Raw genomic sequence first — 24,703 nt, 5'->3', positions numbered from 1 at the left:
GCAAGTTCTGTTGATAAATAGTGTAGAGAATAGCAGAAGTAAGGTCTTTCTTTTTTTTAATACATGTACATGTATTATCAATGTTTTGACCTTTCATCCATTGATTTGCCAGTCTTTTACAGTCATTTGGGACATTTTTCACAAAGATTAATGTCAAACATCATAGAATGTTTCACATGTGAGGAAGATATTGTTTTTAACATTAATTTTATGAATTATCGAGAAGTAAACGGTCTACACATCAACATCACCTATTTTCTTTTCATTTTGCATTTTAATTATAATAGTTTTTTTTTTTGATGGAAAATAACTCCTTCATCTAAACCTGTAACAAGGAGCTTATCAGAACATCACATATTAAATGCCATCTTGTTCTTGCTGAGATCCAAATCCAAGAGAAATTTTTATAACAATTTGTCATGTAGTGTTCATTCAACCTTGAAATAGAGCCTGTGCTTTAAAAATAATGTTTTTCAAAAATATAAAACGTTTACGACAGCTCCCCACGGACAGAGAGGATACAACTCAAGATTCCTTGCTGCAGTTGGAAATGGTTTGGAGATTTTTTGTTTTCTCTGTCTCTGATTGGCAGTGATTGCATCATGGTTGAGGATTATTGGTTGTATGAACTCTGCAAAGCAAGAGGTGAACTGTATTTGTATGAAAAGATAGATTCAATAAATGATCACCAACCATGATGCTGATGTATCTGTTGTGGTTTCTTGTATGTACATTATTCAGTGCACACTTTGATGAAAATCTTTCATTTGCAAGGCCTTTATGAGGAATTTACCTCAAATATGTAGATTCAGTTAATGCAGAAATATTAAAATGTACACTGTAGTACACATTAGCGAAGTTTGCAGAAGATTGGACAATCCAAACGTTATGATTTCTTGCAGTTTTGGTTAAATCCATGTGTCTTCATCACTCAAAATGAAGACTGCAATAATTTCAAATGTCACTCTAGGACAACTATTTCCAGGCAAATCTACAAAAATTAAAGTCAAGTGCTCTTTCATTATGCAGGAAAATTTGGATTGTCTGAATATCAAACTTCACATACAACTGTACAAACTACACACTTATAATACATGTATTTCTGCATTAATTCAATCCACATGTGGCATACATGTACTGTATTATGTGTGGGGTCATTTACTCCCCTTTAGTACATTACTGTACTCTTCTCACTTCAGTAGGTGAAATAACTATGTTAGCGTTTATAAGTCATAACTTGCTCACAGGTATAAGATACTAATGTATGAATTTTCACTGACATAGTTGAAATACACTGTACATGTACAAGAGCTTTTTGTATATGTAGATTGTTCTTGTTACAAGAATCTTTGGAAATAGGGAGGAAAAGGTGATCAACAAAGTCTTTTGAAGTACATTTGTACAGTGCACTCCCATTATACATGTACATGTATTATAATTACACTTATCACAAAACCCTCATGACAATGAAGTAAAAATTTAAGTCCTCAGATTACCACCTATACATGTACAAATGTACATGTATATCTTTACATACTTTACTGTTCCACTATAACAAAATTTTGGTATAATGACAGAAAACCACCAGTCCCAAGAACTTGTTATAACATGAGTGCACTGTATTCAGTTTTCTGATCAAACGAAAGGTGTGATTTCATCCATTCATATATTAGTTTTCATATTCCTCACACAGTACACTGACTGTACTGATGCATACGTGTATTCAGTAGTACACATTACTGAAGTGTACAGTACATGATACATGTCATTTTCGTGCATACACACCAAACAATCAACACACCAAACTCAGACCAGTACAGAGGATATCTGACAATATTTTATTTCAGCATTGCACTAGAGAACATTCACATACAGTATCTTCTTCATAACAAGCACAGATTGTGAATAACTGGGACATATGAAATCAAACCAAGTGTAATGCTGTATTCACCGAATTCTTCAAGGTAGATCAACTGTTGAAGACTAGTCCCGAGTATACTCAGGCAGGGATCTACGGGAAAAGTGTGTTATAGCAAAATCAACTCGTCCTCAACAGGTTAACTGGGACCTCAAGACGGTCATTTGACTACATGACACATGACTGCCATATCACTTGGAAGAAAATGTCATTATTTTTCAAGGAATACTGGAAGAAATAAACTTCATGTCTTGGAATGTGAAAGCATAATATCCCTGCCACGTCTTCAGCAGAACGTGAAGGTAATTATACCCTCGAGAAATGAAGTTTGAAGGAGGTAGGTAGAAAGGTATCAGTGTGTGGTGGGGCGGTGGGTCTGTTGGAAATGTTGCGGATCAAACAACTTCTCCACTTTTCAAGCAAGTCAAAAGAAATTTGGCATATGTACACTATTGAGCTTTTACACTAACTTCTACAGCACAGTTTGTATGGTGTAGCCAGCCAACTTTTGGAACAAAGAGTAAGATTAAGTGGTAAGGGAGGACTTTTTACAGTATACCAAAGGAATGGTAGAGTTCTGGTTGAGATGGGGATTTGGGTTTTAACTTTTTGTGAGATAATTAGAAATCACTTATATAATATTAAAAAGGATATGATTCTAAGAGGGACTAAACGTTTATTTGATGAAAATTGGATCTGAAATGGATTGGATATCCAGAAAAAAAAAAAGAGTTAATAAAGGTGGGACCCACCATTTACATGTATTAGGACCGCTTTGTTTTACTTTGTTTTTATGCCTCCGCAACGAAGTGGCCGGAGGCATTATGTTTTCGGGTCGTCCGTCCGTCCGTCCGTCCGTCCGTCCGTACGTCCGTCCGTACGTCCGTCCGTCCGTCCCGTTTTGTTTTTGTCGATATCTCAAGAACCGTGTGGTGGTTTTACATCAAACTTGGTATGAGGGTATATCCTTGGGGGATAATACTTTGTGTGGATTTTAGGGTCACAGGGTCAAAGGTCAAAGGTCACAGGTTATTTTGTGAAAAAAAATTTGAAATTTCATGTTTTTCTCCATATCTCGCAAATGGTTCAAGGTATCTTCATGGAACTTAGTGTATATGCTTGTACCGATGGGCAGTGATTATCTAGGGAAGTTGGGGGTCATGGGTCAAAGGTCAGGGGTCAAAGGTCAAGGTCAACTCCTCAAAATATCACTACTTTCCTTAAAATGCAATATGTCTGAAGGTTTTTTTTTTTTAACTTGATGTATGGCATGTATTACCCATTATATATTTTTGGGGAAGTTTCTTGCCAAAAGGGTCAAAGGTCAAAAGGTCAAAGGTCAAGTGAAAGTGCTAAATTGCACTTTTTCCTCCATATCTCGAAAGTAACTCAAGGTATCATCATGAAACTTACATATTTATGCATGTTCAACCTAATAGTGATTCTGTTTGGAACTGTGAGGTCAAAGGTCAAAGGCGAGGTTTAGATAATGCTATTTTCCCATTTGATACTGAAATTATACATTTTTCCAATACCTTGAAAATTACTCAATGCATAAACTTATAAAAGGGTCAAAAGTCAAGTAAAAATCATCAGTTCCCCAAATACCTGCACTCTGACATTTTAATCATTCATCCAATTGAACCTAGTTCTAGGAAAGTGAACATTCAGCACATTTGTGTCAAACCTGTCATTTTAATATTTTGCCAATTGTGTGAAACTGTCATCACACATTGTCAAGACATTGTACTATAGACCTATTAGGAGAACCTTGCATTATGGCGGAGGCATATCAGTAGCCATAGCGATATATCTAGTTTGGATATCAACCATTTCAAAAACGATTTTCATCAAAATAACTTTGAATACCTCTTAGACTCATATGCTTTTTAATATTTCATATACAAAAAGTCGTTTCTAATATTCTCATTAAAAAATTAAAACCTGAATCCCCATCTCAACCAGAACTATACAATCTCTTTAATTTACCTAATTTGCCTTGTTTGCTGTGTAAATGAAAGAATGGAGAAAATGCTTGACTTCCAAATACACACTTTGAGGATTCACAACAATGCACACAACTTGTACACATTGCATGCAATCAAACGTGGTGCACTTTGCCCCTTGTCACACAAGATAGAGTGGGGAGGTAGAACTTGCTGTCCAGTGATTAAATTTTGGGGCTGTAGTATGCGGTATACAGCATACACTGTATCAAGTTTCAATTTATGCACATGGTCATACACTGTTGCAGAGCCTGTGACTGATTCTTTGGCTATAATCAGTGGATTATGGATGTTAGGTATTTTAAAGAAAGCTTGTCGTTGGAAGTGGTCTTCCCAACAGAATCTAAGATTACTTGTTTACTGCGTCAGACCACATGGCATGACCTGATAATGGTAGTGCACACGTGATAAAAAAGGGAGAATACCAAAGTGAGTTTGCAAATCGTATGTACACATGGTGGAACCATACTATCCAATATACCAGGTGCATGGTATCTAACACAAACAAAAGCTATCAAGATACTTTTCTCATCCTGCAAGAGCGAAATAATATATTTCATAGCAACAATCTGTAGTCCTACCCACATGTATTTATGAAGTAACTTGTGGGTGTCCATTTTAGCAAGATTTCATAATCATGAGAAATATACCACAGCCCCATGCATCTCTTTATAACATGTACACCCTTTGGCCCGAATTCACAAAGGTGGTACAATCTTATCCATGGTTTAAACCATGAACAAAGACCGTAGTTTTGTATGGGGTGCCAAGTGTTGCATGGCCTATTTCGTTACGAAATCAGTCATTTTGTTGACGAAATAGGCCACGCGACACTTGCCGCCTCATTAAAGGGAAGATAAACCCCAAAAGCAATGTGGATTGAGTGAAAGCAGCAACATTAGTAGACCACATCAGTGAAAGTTTGAAGAAAATCGGACAATCGATGCAAAAGTTATGAATGTTTAAAGTTTTGATGTTGGAACCGCTGGATGAGGAGACTACTAGAGGTTATGACGTGTGAGTGGACAACAATACCAAGAAAATATAAAGAAAATTCTGCAAAAATCCATTTTTCATGAAAATTACAAATTCCATCAACTTGATATTGACATATGTTAAGGGTAGCAATTATTCCCCCTGCTTTCTGAAAGCGGTTGGTCCATTGCTCTTTCATAATTCTAGAAAAGTGAATTTTTGTTGAATTTCCTTTATATTTTCTTTGTATTGTTGTCCACTCATACGTCATATCCTCTAGTAGTCTCCTCATCCAGCGGTTCCAACACCAAAACTTTAAAAATTCATAACTTTTGCATCGATTGTCCGATTTTCCTCAAACTTTCACTGATGTGTTCTACTAATGTTGCTGCTTTCACTCAATCCACATTGTTCTTTGGGTTTACCTTCCCTTTAAAAACTACGGTCTTTGTCCATGGTTTAAACCATGGATAAGATTGTACCACCTTAGTGAATTCGGGCCATTATGAGCTGACATGTGACGGGCTAGGGCTCCATAAACTGCATCATACAGCAAGTGTGCTAAAACTGGGCATTTTGTCTATAGATGGAAATAACCTCCAAATCACCGTTCTATAATAAAGTACAAGTTGTATGGCATATTCATAGCACATCAGGAGTACAGTCCATCCACCACAGTAACTTCCTTGGCTGCCACAGGTAAGGCACATTGCATAGAAAGGTGTTCTAATAGGCTGTCTGCCAACTTGCAGTTCGTTCTCAACTTTTGCAGTGCTTCACCAGAAATCGATTCTGCATCCAGCGAGTCACCAGAGAGCACATTCGAGCTTGTAGCGAAAGGTGCCGTCGCCTCATGATTACTGAAGGCCACGTGAAAGGCGCCCTCTTGTGTTGTGCGGAGCAGGGTGCAGAGGTCGTGGATGTTGTGAGGCATGATGGGTCCCGTGACCTCCAGAGTGCTGACTTCCTGTAGAGCCAGGCCAGCCGTTTGCTGCTGCTGCTGCTTCATCGTGCCAGCTTTCACCTACAGGGATTGAGAGAAATTGATTGCCTTGCATTTGCTCATCCTGTGATTGCCAGTAGGAGGGGAACATGTACATCGCTCTACCCTGTATGTCTGGTGTGGTGAATTGGCTGCCTCACACCTTACATCTTCTATCAAAGATCCTACACACTATATAAGATGGTCAACTCTCTGTCGAAAAGTGAAACGCTGCTGTTTGGAATTGTGGGATTTTTAAGAGTGCGCCAACTAGCGTTGAGCGGGGAAAGTTTCCCGGTGAGCTGTACTTTCACGATATGTTTGTGAAGGACGCAACCAAGACAGGCAAAGACAAGAAAGAAGGAATTTTCTGTAAAGAATCATTAGTAAACCTAAGAATTGGTGCAGTGCATTAAACTGCATCAATAGCTACACCAAACCATCAGCAAGTTTATCATTATTTCGATTTCCAAAAGACTGTGCACAGCGAGTTTTCGTCTCACCTCCCTGGTCACAGTGAGCGGTAGACTTGCACACAGCTTGCTCAGCTCCGCTTGCAGATCGCTACACTCGTTGTGGCTGTGCACGTCCGCAAATTATTGAGAGCTGCCTTTGCAAAAGGCAAATGCTTGTTCGATCTATACCTGCTCAACGCTAGCAGCCGGCAGCCACTTCTGTTTCACTAGCGGCCGTGTAAAATTGGGAGATTTGACCCATCTTGCGTAGTGTGTAGGATCTTTGCTTCTGTGTTGCAAAACTGCAAAATTTGTGCAATATTGTAAATTGGTTACAAACCTCACAAATTGACACATGACAGTTTTTCATTTTCCATATCACCCCTCCCCCCCCAAAAAAAAAAGTATGACATTTTTCAAAGATATCCATTGTTACTCCTCAATCTTATGAAAACTTGAGCAGAAGCAGCTCATCTGCTAAGCTGTTATCCAGAATTTGGAGGGAGGTCTTCCTTTTTCTTTTTCTTTTTTTGAACACTTACTCATTTGATCAATCAAACAAGGTTGAAACTGGTGCCTTAAAGGACAAGTCCACCTTCATATACATGTGGATTGAGTGAAGGCAACAATGTTAGTAGAACACATCAGTGAAAGTTTGGGGAAAATCCGACAATCCGTTCAAAAGTTATGAATTTTTAAAATATCTGTACAATCACTGCTGGAGGAGAAGAATACTACAGTGTATGATGTCACATGCGTACAACTATATAAGGAAAATAAAAAGAGAATTTCACAAAACTTGACTTTTTGAATAAAGTACACATTTCCTCGACTTGTTACTGACTTATGTTAGGAGTAATATTATTCCCCCTGACTTCTGAAAGAGAGAAGTCGAGGGTTCTTTTATTATGTGAGAAAAGTGTGAATATCTTGAATTTTCTTTATACTTTCTTTATATAGTTGTACTCATATGGCATCACAAGCTATAGTAGTCTTCTCATCCAGCCGTGACTGAGCAGAAACTTCAAAAATTCATAACTTTTGAACGGATTATCCGATTTTCCTCAAACTCTCATTGATGTGTTCTACTAATATCGCTGCATTCGCTCAACCCTCATGTCTATGAAGGTGAACTTGTCCTTTAATAATCAATAACCAGGGAGGAACATGTAGATTAAATTGAAATGAAATGAAAAGCCGTCATAGATCATGAGGTCTAAATCTATGACAGTACTCACACATGTCATTCTGCCATTTGATTGTAACATATGTCAATACATGCATATAAAAGCTTTTTTGCTGTTGAAGGAGCACATTTACAATTCAACAGTGTTCACTTGCAGGGATTTCAAGAAGCATGAAAAGATGATGCTATGAGAAGGTATACATACCTTGCAACTGTGTAGTGTGGCCGCCTTGAAGGCAACTGGGGACAGAATAGTGGGTGGAATGTCTGCCAGGGGCCCCACACTGGCCACGACTGACCGGCTGTTCAGGAGGAAGTTGAAGAGGGCCTGGGTGTCTGGACCTTCCACCAGCACTAAGGACTGGGGCCGGTTGTCCAGTTTCAGCAGATGGTCAGTTTGGCTACAGTGAGCATTTGGGTCAAGGAAGAGGGTACACACAGAGTGAGTTCTAAAGAAAACAGGATATTCAACACAAACTGAAGATCTCTAAGATTGCTACAATTACAATGTACTTCTACCTTCCCAGATTTGACCTGGTGTTGGTCATGACAAGCTCAGTACCAAATGGTGGCAAAAGGTACTGATACACTCTTTAGGGTAAAGCAAGACAAGTACACTGTAGTGCGGTACAATTATGCTATAAGTGCATCTAGCCTTGGGAGACATTGTATTGCTTACTTCTAAAGCAGTGAACCTGTCATAAATACTCTTCCATTACGGCAATGATGTTTAGAAACATTGTGAATGATTTAAAAAAGCAAACATAATTTGAATCAATAAAGATGGTTACACAAGAAACAATATCACAGCATAATACCAAGATATCAACTTCAATCCACATTAACAGGAAAGTAATATCACTGCTTGTTAGAACAAAAAGAAGCCACATTCACTGTGTGCTTTACTCGAGCTGCAAGCTTTCAAAGGATACAATTTGACCCTGCTTGGCTCCAGAGATGGGAAATTGGCTTTGTTGAGACCCATGCTCTGTAACCATGATGATGCCTTGGTGGGGCTCTGGTAGGCATTGTCCTCCTCCTCCTCCTCCTCCTGCTCCTCACCGATATCCCCACTGCCAGTGTCAGTTCTTTCCTCTGCCTTTGTATTCATGTCTGCTCCCTCACTGGCTGTTGCTGCTATTGCTTCATCAGAAGACCTAATTTGCATAGATGAAATCATGGCACAACGTTTCAAGTTAAAAGGTTAATGCCCTCATCAAAATGGAAGGGGGTGAAAGAAGTGTTGCAGTATAAGGTCTCAGAAAGAGGGATATGGTCAATACATTAAAGGGATGGTACACTATTAGTTGAGGTGAGGATTCAGCTTGTAAACTTTTAGTGAGGTACTTAGAAATGACATTAGGAAATATGAAAGAGCATACAATTCTTAGTGGCATTCAAAGTTTTTTTGATGAAAATTGGTTTTGAAATGGCTAAGCCATCCAAAATCAAAGGAAAACAAAGTGATCTTAATAAAAGCTGGGTCCCATCTTTTATTAGGATTGCTTTGCTCTGGATATCTCAGCCATTCCAAAACCAATTTTAATCAAATGAACTTTGAATTCCACCTGGAATTACATGCTCTTTCATATTTCATGAGCTTTTTCATTACACATACCTAAAAAAAGAAAACATAAAAAAACGTTGAAAACCCAAAGCCCCATCTCAACTGAAACCGTACCATCCCTTTAACTGAAGATGATGTTTTTCACAAATCAAACTCGGCTTCAAAAACAGTCAATACATATCACTAGAGAACCATAAACAATCTGCAAAAAGGAATAAGCCATTACAGATACATGTACAAGACTGAATATTCAGCTATGATTGTCTGATATTCATTTTTTAGCAGCTTGCTACAGAAGAGGATAACTCCAAGGGATACCTGTTAGGTAAGACTCCATCATCAGCATGACTTAACTCCTTGTCCTTTCCGCTTGTTGCCATGGTGTCAGCTTGGGGTTGGGTGACATCATTCAGAGGCATGCTGAATTCGATTCCTGGCAAAGGAATGAAATATATACATTGAAACCTTGACAGCTCTGAAGATGGCAATGCAAGATTATGACATGGACACAAAGAAATCACTTGATGGAAACCTTTGACTATCAATGTTTTTTCACTCATCAAGTTCGGAGAGCGTTTTTCTATAGACACCATCATCTCATTCTCTTCAAATTGGCAACTATGGATTTTACTGCATATCGGGTAGGGCCTACTGCAAAGAGATCACAGTTGGGTCAATTTATCAAATCTGCACAAAATTAGAAGGAAAGACAAGACAACAAAAATTTGCCAATCAGAGACTAAAACATTAATCTTAAGAATGTGTTGCAGGTCTAACTATCATTTATAAAATAAGTGATTTAGAATTTAATGATATTCTACAACAGAAGTAGACAGTGGTATATGACCAATAAAGGCCTAAGTGTAAAGATGAAAGAGAAGTTTATAAAATATAAATAATGAATAATAATAAGCTCAAGAAGGTACAGCATCAAAACCATGGACATGCTGTTTTTTTTGGTGTTTTCTCTTTTTAGTCACTTGCTGGGATATAGAGTACAATCAGAATATAATGCAGTCTCATATAGTATGAATCAAAATCTTCATAATGAAGTTCTTTGATGGAATGGCATTTTTTTTAAATATTCTTTAATAAATTTCAAAACATAACAGATCAAACAGGTACACACTAATTGTTAAATACACTACATAGCATCCTTTTGCAGCTGAAGGCTGAAATGTAAGTGTTGCTGTACAATGATCAATAACATACAGTGCACTCCCATTACAATGAACAAGGTTAAAACGAGATTCCGGTTACAACGAAGTAAGAATTAATGCCGCAACATTATCCTCTCTATGTATTTTTATTGTTTATTTGTTCGGTAACAACAAAATTTCGATAAAGCGAAAGAAAACTGCCGGTCCCGAGGATTTCGTTATAACGGGAGTCCAAGTGTATGTCAAAGCCAGTTAAAATCATTTAGTTTGGTTCCGCAACGCGATTCAGGCTGGCAGCCTACCATCGTTCTTGAGGGCCTCTCTCAGACCTCTTGTCGTTGGAGAGAGGAGGGCATGGATGGAGGCCCTGCCTGCCAGGCCGGCAGCTCGGAAGAGGACGGTGAATTGATGGGTACAGAGGTAGAAGTATGGACAGTGGCTGGACCGCAGCAGGTGGAATACTGACCGGAAGCTCTCTGACCTTTGGGCCACAGAAGGGAGGAGATGCGAGAAAAATATGATTTAGATATTTTTATAGCATGATGTCAATAATGTTAATACCTGTACTGCAAGTTTCGAAAATAACTACAAACATTTAATACTTTAAAGTGGAAAAACAGACACACACAAAATGTTACATTACGACGCAGTTGTTAATGAAAAGGTGAGTAATACAAAATGTCTTTCTTACTGACAAAGCAGAACCTTGATTATACATTAAAAAAAAATGTCATTTGCATGTATAATGTCCGTATTAAACAAAAATGCCTAAATGACTATAACTTTTCAGAGTAAAGCCTTGTATAACCTTCATTTCATATCTCCTTCAAAACAAGATGAAACAAAACAATAATAATTGTCTGTATAGTACAGCCTAAATTTTGACTAAAAAAAAAGAAGAGTTAATACAAATAAACACCATCATATCCGAGGTAAATACAGTTCCAGCGAAGTAAATAATGCAGCTTATCTCCCAAGGGTTATAATACATGTATCTCGGGGCAGCTGAAACTCAGAGGGGTTACTAATCAATCACTCATACTCTCTCTTGTCAAAATGAAAAATGAGATCACAAAGTTAAAAGTCAATATCTTCCCTCATAAAGACTAGGTATCTTTGAAGCAAAATTTCATAGCGAGAAAAACCTGAATACAAAGAAACATTTGTCCCCCACCAATACACCCACGCATATCTTTCAGAAACACACTTGCCAGGTCAGGCTACAGTGTTCAAGGGTCTGGAAGATGTACACACCCAAACCATGTTTCAAAAGCCCAACCAGACAAATACTGTGCATTTCCTTTTAGTGTCATCCCATGTCTCTAACACACACACACTATGGAATGCTGACTGTGAAATTTTTCAATTAACATTTTACAATGTTTTCTTCAGCAGTTACAAACGTAATTTTAGACATCAATTCCTGAAGGCCCTAAAGAAGGATCCCAACCCCCCCCCCCCCCACACACACACACACACACAGAGTAAATTGCACCTTTTCAATGATTACAAAAGCCTTATTTGGGCCTGAAACTGCTTCCAAGCCTTCAAAACTGCTTGCCTGAAGAGGACATATTATTGTCCAGAGTCACAAGAAAGTGCCTTCAAATAGCTGTATGTAGTAAAGCAAATTGATGAAGATTTTAATGAATCGAATACATACAGGAACTTACCAACTGGCCATCAGTGCATTGGCTATGGCTGGGTCTTTTGTGGCCACTGATTGCCTAAATATTTGGTAAAAGAAAATACATTGTGAAAACTGATTGAGAATTTTTAAAATCACAGCACTTTTTGCATTGTCAGAGAATACTTGACATTTAAGAAACTGTACAGTAAATATCAATAGTATGATACATTTTTTCTCATTCAATATGACATGCTTATAAATGAAAAATAACTGTACAATTTGCTCAAGGCATCATGCCTGAATAATCAATGGAGAATAACCAAAGGAATACATCAGAAGACAAAGACATTTGTCAATTCTGTCTGAGGTGCATCTTGAACATCAGGTGGCCAGAATAGACCTGCAACGAGGAGCTATGCCAACTATTATAACATCAAAGCCATGATGACAAAAAAGAGAGTTTTTACTCTTTTTTTTGTGTGTGCAACTCACTTGAATGTCTTGGGCTCTGAAACTATCCTGGGGAAGAGGTTGAGCCAAGGGAGGTGTGGGTGCATCCAGCACATTGTAGATTGCTGGAGCTGGGTCCGCCAGCTAGACTCTTTTACAATCTCTTCCTGCAATATTGCAAACATACAACCAAGCACACAAAATGAATGAGCAAAACATGATGACACAAAAGAAATGAATAACTGAAACTAATGCATTAAGAATGGAAATCTTCCACTTTTTACAGAAAACTGGAAGTTTTTTGAATTATATACACATAATTATGCAGACCTACACATAAGATGAACAATAATAACAACAAAAATTAGATTTACAGTGTGAAAATGCTTCCAAAATGGTAAAATTTCACCACTAAAAAAAAAGAGAAAAATCCTGAAACTTGTTTTTGAATGGAAAAAAAATACCCAAGATTGCTTAAACAAAGACACAAAAACAAACAAATAAGCAAACAATGAAATTTGTGACAGTATTATCTTGGTTGCCAAAACTGCTGGCTGCAATATCAGATAGTCACATAACCCTAACTAGGCCGGGCTATTTAGGTAGATGATAGAGCCGGGGGGGGCCTCCCAGGCCCCCCCTCCAGATCTCGGCCGTCGACCGCGCGATCGCGACGAAAATTGACACACACATTGCCTATGATGTAATCTAAAGTGCCATGACGTTAATTTTTTCAAAAATTATCATTTACACTAAATTATGCTAATTTATGCATAATGATGCATGAAATCAAACAATTTGGTATAAATCACTAAATAAAGCTCAAAACAGGCACATTTTTTGTGTAAATATTCGTTTGAGTGTCCTTAGCAAATGTATGAGAAAAAAATTGTGCAATCAGAAAAAATTTCCTAAGTATTTTATTGTTTTTTAAATTTCTTATGTATTTCTCTGTTTTTTCGACTTTATGTTTTTTATTGTTTTTTCGATGAAATTTGTCCGCGACATTGTTTCAAACAAGAAAATATGTTATTAATTGATTTTAATCAATAAAACCCCCAAATAATCATGCTTTTATGAAATTTGCCTGTAAACACAGTTTGCATTGAAATTGTACACGAATTCACGTTTTTTAGCAATTTTTGGTCTGACATGCACATGCATATTTATGCGCAACTTCGGAACCGCGCACCCGGGCAATGCAAATTTGGTGTCAAAAGATGCGGGAAGCTCGAAAGAAAAAAGTCATGAAATGTCGCGGCGATAGCTTCTCGCGATAGCGATACATCGCGTGAAACGTCGAGGGGGGGGGGCCTCGGAGGTCCCCCCCCCCCCCCCCCCCCCGGCCTACTTAGGGTTAAATTGCAAGCAAACTTTGTTGCTGACTGTTGCATAATCATATTGAAATCTCACTACAAGTAAAGGACTTGTCATGTACCTCGGTCTCAGAATCGCGACTACCTTGGACAAAAGAGGACAGCCCCCTTGCCTCGTCCTTCATCCTCATTGGCTGGCTCCAGCCGAAGGACGTACGTGAAGTAAATCGCAGACGGGTTCTCAGACACCAGTCGGCTGGCAGTGATGGTTTGCCACAAGGGAGTGGACCGCTTGCAACAGTTGCCTGCCTCAAACAAGGAAACAATAATGTAAATCAAATAATGGAAAAGGAAAGTGAAGTGGTAATGTCATAGGTATTGGCTCTTGCTGTGATTTTTGTCTCAAATGTAAAGTGGGTTTACAGCAAGCTTTCTAAAATGCTGCATGGCATAGCATCTAACATTGTCTTTGTGTGTGTGTGTGTGTGTGTGTGTGTGTGGTGGTAATAAAATGGTGAATTTCAACACCAATTTCTCACACAAATAGGTCATAAATAATAGGTAATAGTCTGTTGACCATGCACAATAGTTAGCATCAAAGGAATGCAAGGTTAAAACAAAGCACATTGCAAGTGAAGGTTGCTGGCTTTTGTACTGTAGAGTAGCACAACTTCCTTTCGTCCTTCCATCCTCCCCCCAGTCTTTTTTTTTTTTTTTAAGGGGGGTGGGGGAGGGAGGGGAATAGAGGATGAAGCATTGCAGTGTTTGGCAACAGAAAGTTAAATGTGCCTATAATATCAATTAACCAAACTAGGAACGACAAGGATCTAAGATCCTTTTTGGCAGATCTGCACAATATTAGAATGAAAGTTTATGTTGTATACCAGACAACCGAAAATGCCATCTGCTGGCAATTCTAGATGAAGTAGCAAAAATCTGGCGCATGGAGGAATTAGAATAAAATAGCTTCTCATGGTATGGCTGCAGGCATTGCATATCAATGCAGAGCTTACTTCACTGAGTGAGTTGTTAAGCCTATTAAGAAGGGGTGTTAATAACTACTGGCTGAAGCACAGACCTGCTTGGCTTGACTTTTTGATTCTTCTTGTGATTCAATCTCCTTCATAGCTGCCACCATCCTCTGACAGGCATCTTCACAGAATACCTACATCCAAGGAAACAGTACATACAAAAATCAAAGTCAGAAATAGAACAGACTAATTTTTCAAGTAAAGCAACAAGGTAAAATGGCTTTCAAGTGCTAGACCCTAGTTAATTTGTAAACCTGTAAATGTATGCGGTGACTAAATTGTTTACTTTTCACAATTTCAGACTTGTACATGTATACAAGGTAGATTCAGCGTGTAGTTCTATGATTTTATTTCATTTTTCTTCCAGCATAGTAGTAGGACGATTTCTCATTCTCTACAGCTAACACATAGGGGCGGATCCAGGAATTCCGTAAAGGGGGGTGCACACACCCCACTCCCATTTGTTTTCTTTTTATTTCTTTTGCTTTATCAAAAAAAAAAAGGGGGGGGGGGTTCCCGCGCCTGGCGCACTCCTCCTGGATCCGCCACTGCACGTAGACTTACATCTTCATCCTTTGAGTCAAGGGCTGAGAAGAGTTTCTGGTGATTGGCGTGGGATCCATTCTCCTTTTCTTCGCTGCAGCTCTGGCTTCCAACTACCTGGCTCTGCACCCTTCTCCTCATCACGTTGCTCCCCCCGCTGCCGAACGGATTGCGCCGCTTCCCGCTCCGCCCACTTCCACTCGCGGCTAACCTATCCCCGCGACCAGGCTGCTTTTGTGATACATTTGGGGACGTTGAAGCTTTGGTGTTCAGGTCGCTGGTGCTCTTCCGCTGTCTCTTTAGACGAACTTTCATGACCTGAGATGGCTTCTTCCATTCTTTGCTGGGGGAAGGTCCAGATGACATTTTGATCTGGACAGGAAGTACAGGAGTGAGAACAAAACTGTAGTTAGATTAGGTCTGAATTTTTAGACAGACATTCTAATCTAGAACAGTACCAGCAGAGAGTACAGAACAAGTAATGCGACAGGATTTGACACAAAGTTAAAGTTACAACTTTACAAGGAAGGCCAGGAGTTCTTTCATTCTCTTTTAAGTTTTCTTTGTTAATAAATTAGTGTAGATTTCTAAGTATTTTTTTTTGACAAGACAAGCATTGCCTGTAAATGTAATAGTAATACTCAAATAGGGCCAAATTGTAGACCCTAATCATCCTTTTTTAAGATCAAAATTCTTCGCCTTTTCATCTCTCAATTTCACCGATTTTCAGTCATCAATATTGACACTGTTCTTTTTATACGAATGAAAACCGTTTTAAAATAGAAAGACAGCGATCATAATATTCCTATAACAGAGCTACCAAGTCTCACGCATTGTGAGTGAGACTCAAGCATTTAGGGTCTGTCTCACAATCTCATGCATGACACCAATTTTTCTCACGCATTGGGAGCATAGCATAAAGGATTAAAGTGAGAGTTGCAAATGAAGGCATATTTCCCTTTTGTCATTCAAAATAAGTTTAAAAAAAGTCACTTAACTCTTAACGTGCCATGATCGCCGAACGGTGACCTTAGTCCTGACGTGCCATGGTCGCTGATCAGCGACCAAGAAGAGCGCAAAAAACATTGGTCATTTAAGTTCTTGTGGTACCAAAACGCGTTACAACAAGAAACTGCCATTTACATGTACTGGTAGCTGATTAGCATATCCATCGTTTCCACTAAAAATATGAGTATGCTTACATTGAAAAATTTTGAGTAAATGCGTGATTTTTCAGCTAGATCTATTTTTTTCGCGTCGGGAAAATCCGCAGAGAGCGCACCCTCAGTGAGATGTGTATAGATCAAATGTCTCATTGATAAATCACGCGTGTGTATGCTACTGAATCTGCGTGTGTTGTCTATGCGTTTCCACTCGCATTGTTCTGCTTGGGTGCTCTCCTGCGGGAGCGGCTTTCATTTTGTCCCTAAAATAGGGTAAAGCGTTCGTTCGTCGGTCAAGTCTTTCATCCTTTTGTCTTGGACAGTGAACTTCACTAATCATTCCCTTGCTAGCTTATACAAAAGAAGAACACGCTTTTGTTCTTGCCTATGTACATGTACAGTGGACGGAAAGTAGACCTGTAAACCAAGGAATTGCACGAGCACAAACTCCTCACGTAGAAAGGCCTGCCGATTTCAATAGAGTACGCCCGGCCGTAGTAGAGACAAAAGAAGGATTAGTGGGTGCTTCCTTCTCAAGTGGACAAAAGACACTCTTCCAGGACTCGACGCGGGATTTACTTGAGTTTCAAATACAGGATCTGGGACTAAAGGACACAGATTTGGGAATGAATTACCGAGGCAGAAAATGAAATTATAAAGACAAATTGAACTGCCAATATCTTTGGAATTATACAACTCTAGAAGACAAATTTGTTATCATTTGAAAGAGGAAATGTAGCTCTAAAACTTTCTCACAGAGTCAAGGGAGCGTTCTATTGAAGAAAAATCATGCCCGACTCTTTCTTTCCATACTACACAAAAAAATGTAATAATTTTTTAATGATATCGATTATTTCTTCAATATTTCAGGTTCAGATAAATATTACAGCAAACTGACTACATGACACGAAAGAGCAATCATTTCTTGATATTTGTTGTGAAGAACTCAATTCAAAACAGACAACAGTTTCAAAGATATGGCAGTTTTAAATTTCATTGTCAATCCAGTTCGCAAACTTTCTGGCGTTGGGTAAAAACGTCTGGCACGTTAGGGGTTTTGGGTCTGGCACATTAAGAGTTAAGTATGCACCAGCTTGCACCACATAAGAGCTAAAAATTGAAAAAAAATTGTGGGAGGGCGGACACCCCCTCCCACACCCTCCCCTCGCTCATGCACATGCGCGCGCGCCGAGATACTGAGTCATGAAAATCTCACTCATAAAAATTTTTTGAACTGTAATTGGCATCTATGCTATAAATGATCCAATTCCAACCCTTCGCTCCCTAGGTCTAACAATGCTAGAAGCCCGCGCCGCGCCCTTACTTCTCGATCTAAGTATTAAACGTTAGACCATCACTGCATAAACGTTAACGTTAATTACCTCCGCCAAGGGAGGAGGTTATGTTTTCATTACCGTTGGTTTGTTCGTTCCTTCGTTCGTTTGTCCGTGTGCAAAATAACTCAAAAAGTAGTGAACGGATTTGGATGAAACTTGCAGGAAAGATTTGAATGATACAAGTAACCGTGAACTTTTGGTAGTGATCCGAGAATTTTTGGGGAATTTATGAAGGATTTTTGATATTTTGGCAGGTAGTATAGGGTCAATGAACTTGGGAGTTCAGGCTGCGCGTATTTGAGGTTTGCATGCGCGCACTAAAGTGCGTGCTCTAGTTTCTGCTAGGGCGAGGCGCGCTGTGCAGCTGATGGTTTATGATGTATAATAAAATGGGTTCAAGAATGTAGCCAACTGGAAGCGCTGAAATGAGTCACGTGTGCGTGGATTAATTTCTCACTAACATGTTCGGCCTGACGTCACAATGTTTACACTAACGTTAGTAGTGCGCACTCAATCCATTGTTACAAGTGCGTCGCGCGCTACTGTACGCACTGTCAATCCTGTAAACAACTTCTAGACTCCAGTTCGGGATGCCGGCCGGCCTTTCTTGTGCATAACATGTGGCGTACGTATACTAGTACTCTTGTACGTACAAATATGTGCGGGATGTCCGAGTGCGACGTGCGTAAATGTTTGGGACAAACATCTTCGGACATCTTGACTCTTGAGCGAGTGCTACATGTAGCTGACTGGTACTGACCCACAAAGGTACGTGAAAAATGCTGTTAGTTTTCGACCCATTTTATAAAACAATTGATGCACAGGATTATTTCGTGGCGTTAGTGGAGATGCAGCTCACTCTCGGGTATTTACAATGTAGTGCAACATGCACTCGGCTTCGCCTCATGCATGTTTCACAATTGTAAATACCCTCGAGTGCGCTACATCTCCACTAGAAATCGTGAGACTTTCATTCAACACACTATTAGGCCAAGTAAAAAAAGAAACCAGTTTCTCGTCCTCGCGCGCATCGATTTTGGCCGCCGCATAGATTTTTTTACTATTTACTATTTTCAAAATGGCGCTGAAAATACCAAGAAATTCATAATTCTCGTCCCAGCCCGCTCCCCGCCCGCCTCGATTTTCAGTTGCCGCATCGACTTTTTTGATATTTACTATTTTTTCGGCCGCCGAAAAAAAAAAAATCGACAATTCACCTACCAATCGTGATGTCTCATTTCTAATTACGCCTTGCGTCCTCTACTTAGCTGTAGTACAGCTGTAGCTTCTGTAGTGTGTATGTATAACGCGTAACGCATGCATTTCACACTGCGAGCTCGGCAAGAAGGAATGACCCACAAAGCAGTCGAACTGTAGTTGGATGGGCGCGGGCGCGGACCTGGGCTAGCAGGTGATGAACAGCGCACTCGGTACGTCGTGAACGCGATAGCGGCAACATTTTTTGCGATCAATCGCTGATATTCCACGCATATTTCGCGCATTGTTCGTATTTTTCCCCGTTTCTCATATTTCAAGCGGATGAATTGTACTGTACAAATGCTTGTGAGGATTGTATCGAGTTTGTATACATTTTCATGTCATTGTGACTACAATTGTATGTGCATGTGTGTGCAGTGTCGGAAGGTACGGTGCCGGTGCAGTGGCCGTGCCGCACCGTATTCTTGCGGTCGGCTACACGTCACTTCCGGTTGACTGGAGTGAAAACAAACAGTTTGCAAGCGCTAAGCCTGCATAATGCGCATACTGCATGCTGTGCATGTGCGACGCGTATAATTTATGTGCAACTCTACGCAGACATGGGGACTGTTTTTCATTATTCATTTTGTCATTTGTGCCATCATTCATGAGATACATGCATCATGTCTTGCCAGCAATATTCTAATAATCTGGATCCTGTCGATCGATCGGTCCCGGTATTTTGCCAAGTTGAAGGCAGTCGGACTGGACCTGTGCCCGTATGAAATCGCGGCAGGACTCTGGATCAACGACCGGACAATATGGCCAGATGTGCAGTAGAACCTCTTTGAGTAGGCCCTACCCCGATATCTACGCTTACTTAGTACCTCATAGAAACTTCAGGTAGGTCTACAGGCGTAACGTTAGTACTGTAGTAGGCTTAGGGTAGGGCCTAATTTAGGGTAGGCCTAGGGCCTAATCCTGCCGCCCACACAGCTACAGTAGTACAGCTTGCGCTAGCGCTATGCTCGCGGGGCGCCCCGGCAGAAAACACGTACAGCGTTACCACTCCAGGCTCACGCGACTGTTTGTTTTCACTCCACCGCTATCCATGACCCCGTGACACGCAAAATACCCGGATGTCCGACCATGAGAATTGGCAAAGTGTGCGTGTCTGGGCTGTCCAGGGTTGGTCACCGGTACCATCCCCTCTGGTCTGTCAGCTGTCTGCACGCACGCATGAACACATTCAAACGTGTAGAAGCCCGTACACTCTGCTCTGTAACGTTGCATCGCTGACGGCGATTTATTGTTCTATTTTGAAGAGAAAATGAATGCGCTTTTCCAGCAAATGTAGAATTATCAAATGGGTGTATCTACAAAATAAATAACTTTTCCACGGATTCTGGTTTGTCTCGTATTTCTGCGGGATACTTTTCTTTACGATGTAAATTCACGGACACGGCCGTGAGTCGTATCATCTGTACCTGTGGTATACAATTATTCATCATCCAAATGATGAGTGATTTTCAAATGTCTTTTTAGAACATGAAGAAACATCTTTAAATGTTTAATGCTATAATGCCATATCAGTATCATTTTGACATCCATCTGCAATTGTACAACAGTTTCCAGTTAAATGTGCTACAATTGTACTGTGAAGAAATGCAGATACATACCAGCTGTGTGGACACAAAAAGTCACAAACACCAATGATGAATAAAGCAGTGTTTTGAATATCATGGAATTCATTTCAGTCGTACATCTTTGTTGAAAGACACGTTTTATACCTGTTTCTGAATAGCACAATACATCAGAATTGCAAGTACACTGGTATCAGAAATGCCATTACAACACTAATAATACCAGTATTAAGATGGTCATTTTCCCTTAGCACTGTAGTGGAAAGAAAAAGCAAATGTATTTCTGCATGCATGAAGTTTCATTTCAAGTATGGTACATAATCTATTTGTTTGAAAATGCACAGAGTGCAGGCAAGAAATACACTTGGGACCTGGTCTCTCATAACACAGCTACCAGAGTGATATTTCATTTCATAAATTGGATATAAGAAAATAGTAAAGCCCTCTCTCGTTACCTTTCTCAGAATTACCAGACGAGAAACACATATTACTTTCATTTTGACAATCCTCGAAAAAATAGTAAGATATCAAATAGTAAGGACCTCCCTCATCGCCCTGCTCAAAAAACCCGGACGAGAAACTACTATCTTTTTTTACTTGGCCTTATCATCATTATAAAAACAATTTCAGCATGAAGTATAAGTACGTATGGGTGGAAATCACTGATATCTCTATGGAAGAACAAGATCAGTGATGGAAATGAGCTGCATGCTTGGCGGAGGTTGCGCTCTCAGAGTGCTTCTCTCTAACTAAATGTTAGTTCTCATTGCCACAGCACTGACCAGACTTTGTGTGACTGTGAGTGTGTGAGCGAGTCATGCACTACAAATAACCATAGAATCTATAAATTTACCGGTAATAATTGGCAACCGGTTTTATTCTGTTTCACCAGCATCCAGTAGTAAAACTCTAACGTGTCTTTAGACGTGGTCTAAAGACAAAAAGTGTGTCTAACCTGTCCGAATGCTGCAGCCAGCTAGCAGTGCAGCAGGTAGGTAGGATGGAGAGCCCGGCCGGTCCGATATCGGCCCGACCAGACGCCGTGAGTGCGGTGCACACAGTGCTGTGGTGCAGCAAAAAGCGGCTGTCGTACGTGTGATTCAAGTTACACTAACGTTACAGCACAGGCCAGCAGCGCAGGCATGCAGGTGAGACTGCGACTCGACAAAAAATGCAAGTACAACAAGGCCCCAGTGAATAACACTGCTGACTATCTAGCTACACCGGCATTACACTTTATGCCAAATAATATAAACCTAGGGTTAAAGATTTGGTAGTTTGAAAACTTACAGTAGATCTACTGATTTGCCTGGAGAGATGGTTCTTGTTTTGAAGTCAAGTTTCCCGCGCGGTTAAGTCAGTCAGTGCATGGAGCTACTAACAGAGAGCTGTTAGTAGCTCCATGGTCAGTGTACATGAAAAGAGTGAAGTGGCGGCGCGCGCGGCGGTGTGTACGTACGTACGTGCACACGTGCGACACCGAACCGTCCGTTGCCATTTTGAGGCGACTGTGACATGATAGGGTATGAATATTCATAAAAGGATGGATCGAGACGAAGCGTAGCTGGCGGAACTGTCATGAATATGTATACGTCGCGCTGCAAGTTTGCAAGTTCATTTGTTTAATTTGAACAAAACACGCGGGGGAGGGGGGGGGGGGGGGGGGGGGGGGACTTTGCTGGAAAACTGCATGATATCAGTTGTTTTGTTTGTCCATCTAAATTTCCCTTTAACATATGTCTTATTATGCTGTACAGTACTTACTTTTCATATACTTGTGTAAATCTACTTTGGGACCTATATAAACCACAATTGAAGTTTCACTTTAAAAAAAAAAAATTTTAAATAGGTTCCTCCATATTTTCGCTTTGTTTAGTAAGTTGTCAATATAAAGAACAAAAGAAAGAATAGATACGATTTAGGCTGGTTATCCATTATGCTTAATTATATAAGTGTGATTTATGTGCATGCAAATACAATGTAGATTCACTGTGTACTACTTTAATTTTTTTTAAAATCACGTTAATGTATTGACTTTATCAATTGTAATATGTGCCATATATATCATTTAATATTTGGATCACCGATTGACTGATGATTGGTAAGACGATATTTTCAGTGTTATTCATTGTTATTGTATTGTATGCTTTGTATTGTTTCATGAACTTTGTGTAAAAATATGGAAATGAATAATTGAAACGGTATTGAATAAATGTCATTCGTGCTATAGCCCTTGGCCCACACCTTTCTTTGTAGTTAGCCCTTTCCCACGACCGCAGTAGCCCTCCTACAGCCTTTTTTTTTTTCATTTCATTTCATTTTGTTCTTTTTTCATCAGACAAGTAGCAAAACTAAATATAATATGATATCACATAGATGGTTAATTTCAATTAAGGAAAACAGAACTACAAAACGAAAGGTGAATAACATATCAATATAATAACATAATGGTATGTGTATAGTATAACTCAGAACAACTATGTAGGCACTCGAATAAAAGATAACAATAAGATACGTGTGGAAAAAGGAGTGGTCCATTAAAAAGCTTGTCACATTCATGGATCACTCAAAACGTAATAAATAAACATCATCATTATTCGAACAGTAATCATTTTTAAGTGCAGAAAATACAATGAGAAACTCGTAATACTGGATATTAATACATGACCGTGCATTGCTCACACTCGCGATAAAAAAAAAGGGGGGGGGAGGGAGAGGAATAAAAAAAAAACCAGTTGAATACATTGACAAAGGACGCGACATGATACAAGGAAGACAACACAGTAATATTATAACAGCAGAAAAGAAAGAAGAGGGGAAAAGGAGCACAGAAGAATGTAGGACAGTCTGCATCTATTAATTTCAGAACACGCTACTCCATCGCCACGGCAGGCGAAAGCACGAATATCACTACATAAAAATCAAATGATAAAGCCCCAGTCACAATCACATAAACACGGATCCTAATGGGTCTAGGCCAAAGAGGTTCTACCTACACGATGGTCCGGGGAGTTCCGGGATAGTTTCGCCATGGATGGAGCGGCGACGAGCGTTGATGACTGCGTACACGGCATCTGATAACACGGCGCTTACACGGACAATGCCGGACCCACCAAGCAAATACACGGTCCATGCCGGAAAAGCGCGGCATCTACACGGACTAACACGGCAGCTACACGGCAGCCACACGGACCATCCCGGATTGCTCGGCCAACACGGCAGTCCCCGGATGACGCCGGATGTTTTGACCTCGAAAAGTTGCCGTGTTGGCCTCCCGGATGTCCAAGGATGTCCATTAATGCGTCAACACGGATCTCTCCCCGGATCACCCCGGATCGGATCCGGGGTGATTCGGCATGCCAATGTCTATGGGGCTTTATTGACTTGCCCTTCCAATCGTCCCTCCTCCTCCCCGGCTATACTAGTATATAGCTATACTTGCGTAACAATGAATAACCTGCACCTCTCCTCGAGTTCATCCACCTTCAATAATGTCCTCCACATGATCTGGATTTCGTGCCTCGTTTCCGCCTCATCGCTCCAAATGGCGGGTTATACGTTCCTCCAAGGAATTCCTTCCTTCCTCTTTGTTCAGCTACGTTCCCCCCTCTCTCTCTTTCTCTTTCCCCCTCTATTTATATAAATAAATATAAAAAAATCAGTGATCATGAGTCCATTTTCATAAAATGAAAAACAGTTTCCTTTCTTGTTCTAATATCTTTCCTGTCCAAAAGAAATCAAAGAAGTTTTAAATAAAACATGTACCTGAATTCTTCCTATGTCAATGTCAAATTCCTTTGCCTTCACCATAGTGTCTTTTGCATCCTTTGTCGACTGTCCAGGGGACCGTTTCATGAAACTTTTTGTCAGTGATTTACCCTGACAACTGTTAAAAGCTACTGAAATCCTTGCGTCTGATTGGCTGATAGCAAATTTGTCGGTGAAAACCTCCGACGAACTCGTTGATGAAACGCCCCCAGGTCTAATTAGAAAGACAATCTAAGAACCTTAATTACAATTTTCAATTCCAGGGTTCCATTATGATTCCATTATGATTCTACCATCATGGACGTTCGTGGTGGTTCCTTCCTCCGGTTCAGGCTGCCAGGCCCTATATGTTGAACATTCGAGTCATGTGAAAGAA

At 39.9% G+C, this 24,703-nt stretch overlaps 1 protein-coding gene across 1 annotated transcript; it reads right to left on the bottom strand.

Annotated features, from left to right (window-relative positions):
- Positions 1–5,551: 5,551 nt before the first annotated feature.
- On the bottom strand, positions 5,552–21,905 carry LOC139719717 (protein downstream neighbor of son homolog). The gene is made up of 11 exons (XM_071631111.1): positions 21,850–21,905; positions 15,241–15,591; positions 14,724–14,810; positions 13,768–13,950; positions 12,372–12,496; positions 11,923–11,976; positions 10,552–10,730; positions 9,422–9,522; positions 8,455–8,642; positions 7,728–7,923; positions 5,552–5,923 (listed from the first exon to the last, which is right to left on the bottom strand). Exons 2-11 carry the CDS (start codon positions 15,583–15,585, stop codon positions 5,552–5,554), a joined length of 1,830 nt encoding a protein of 609 aa, XP_071487212.1. The 5' UTR covers positions 15,586–15,591; positions 21,850–21,905.
- Between the last annotated feature and the right edge of the window lie 2,798 nt (positions 21,906–24,703).

This window comes from Diadema antillarum, unplaced genomic scaffold (assembly GCF_040938485.1).
Source record: "Diadema antillarum isolate AM-2024a unplaced genomic scaffold, OU_Dant_1.0 scf00000114, whole genome shotgun sequence".
NCBI classification, from domain to species: domain Eukaryota; kingdom Metazoa; phylum Echinodermata; class Echinoidea; order Diadematoida; family Diadematidae; genus Diadema; species Diadema antillarum.
This window is presented reverse-complemented; position numbering and strand designations above follow the sequence as displayed.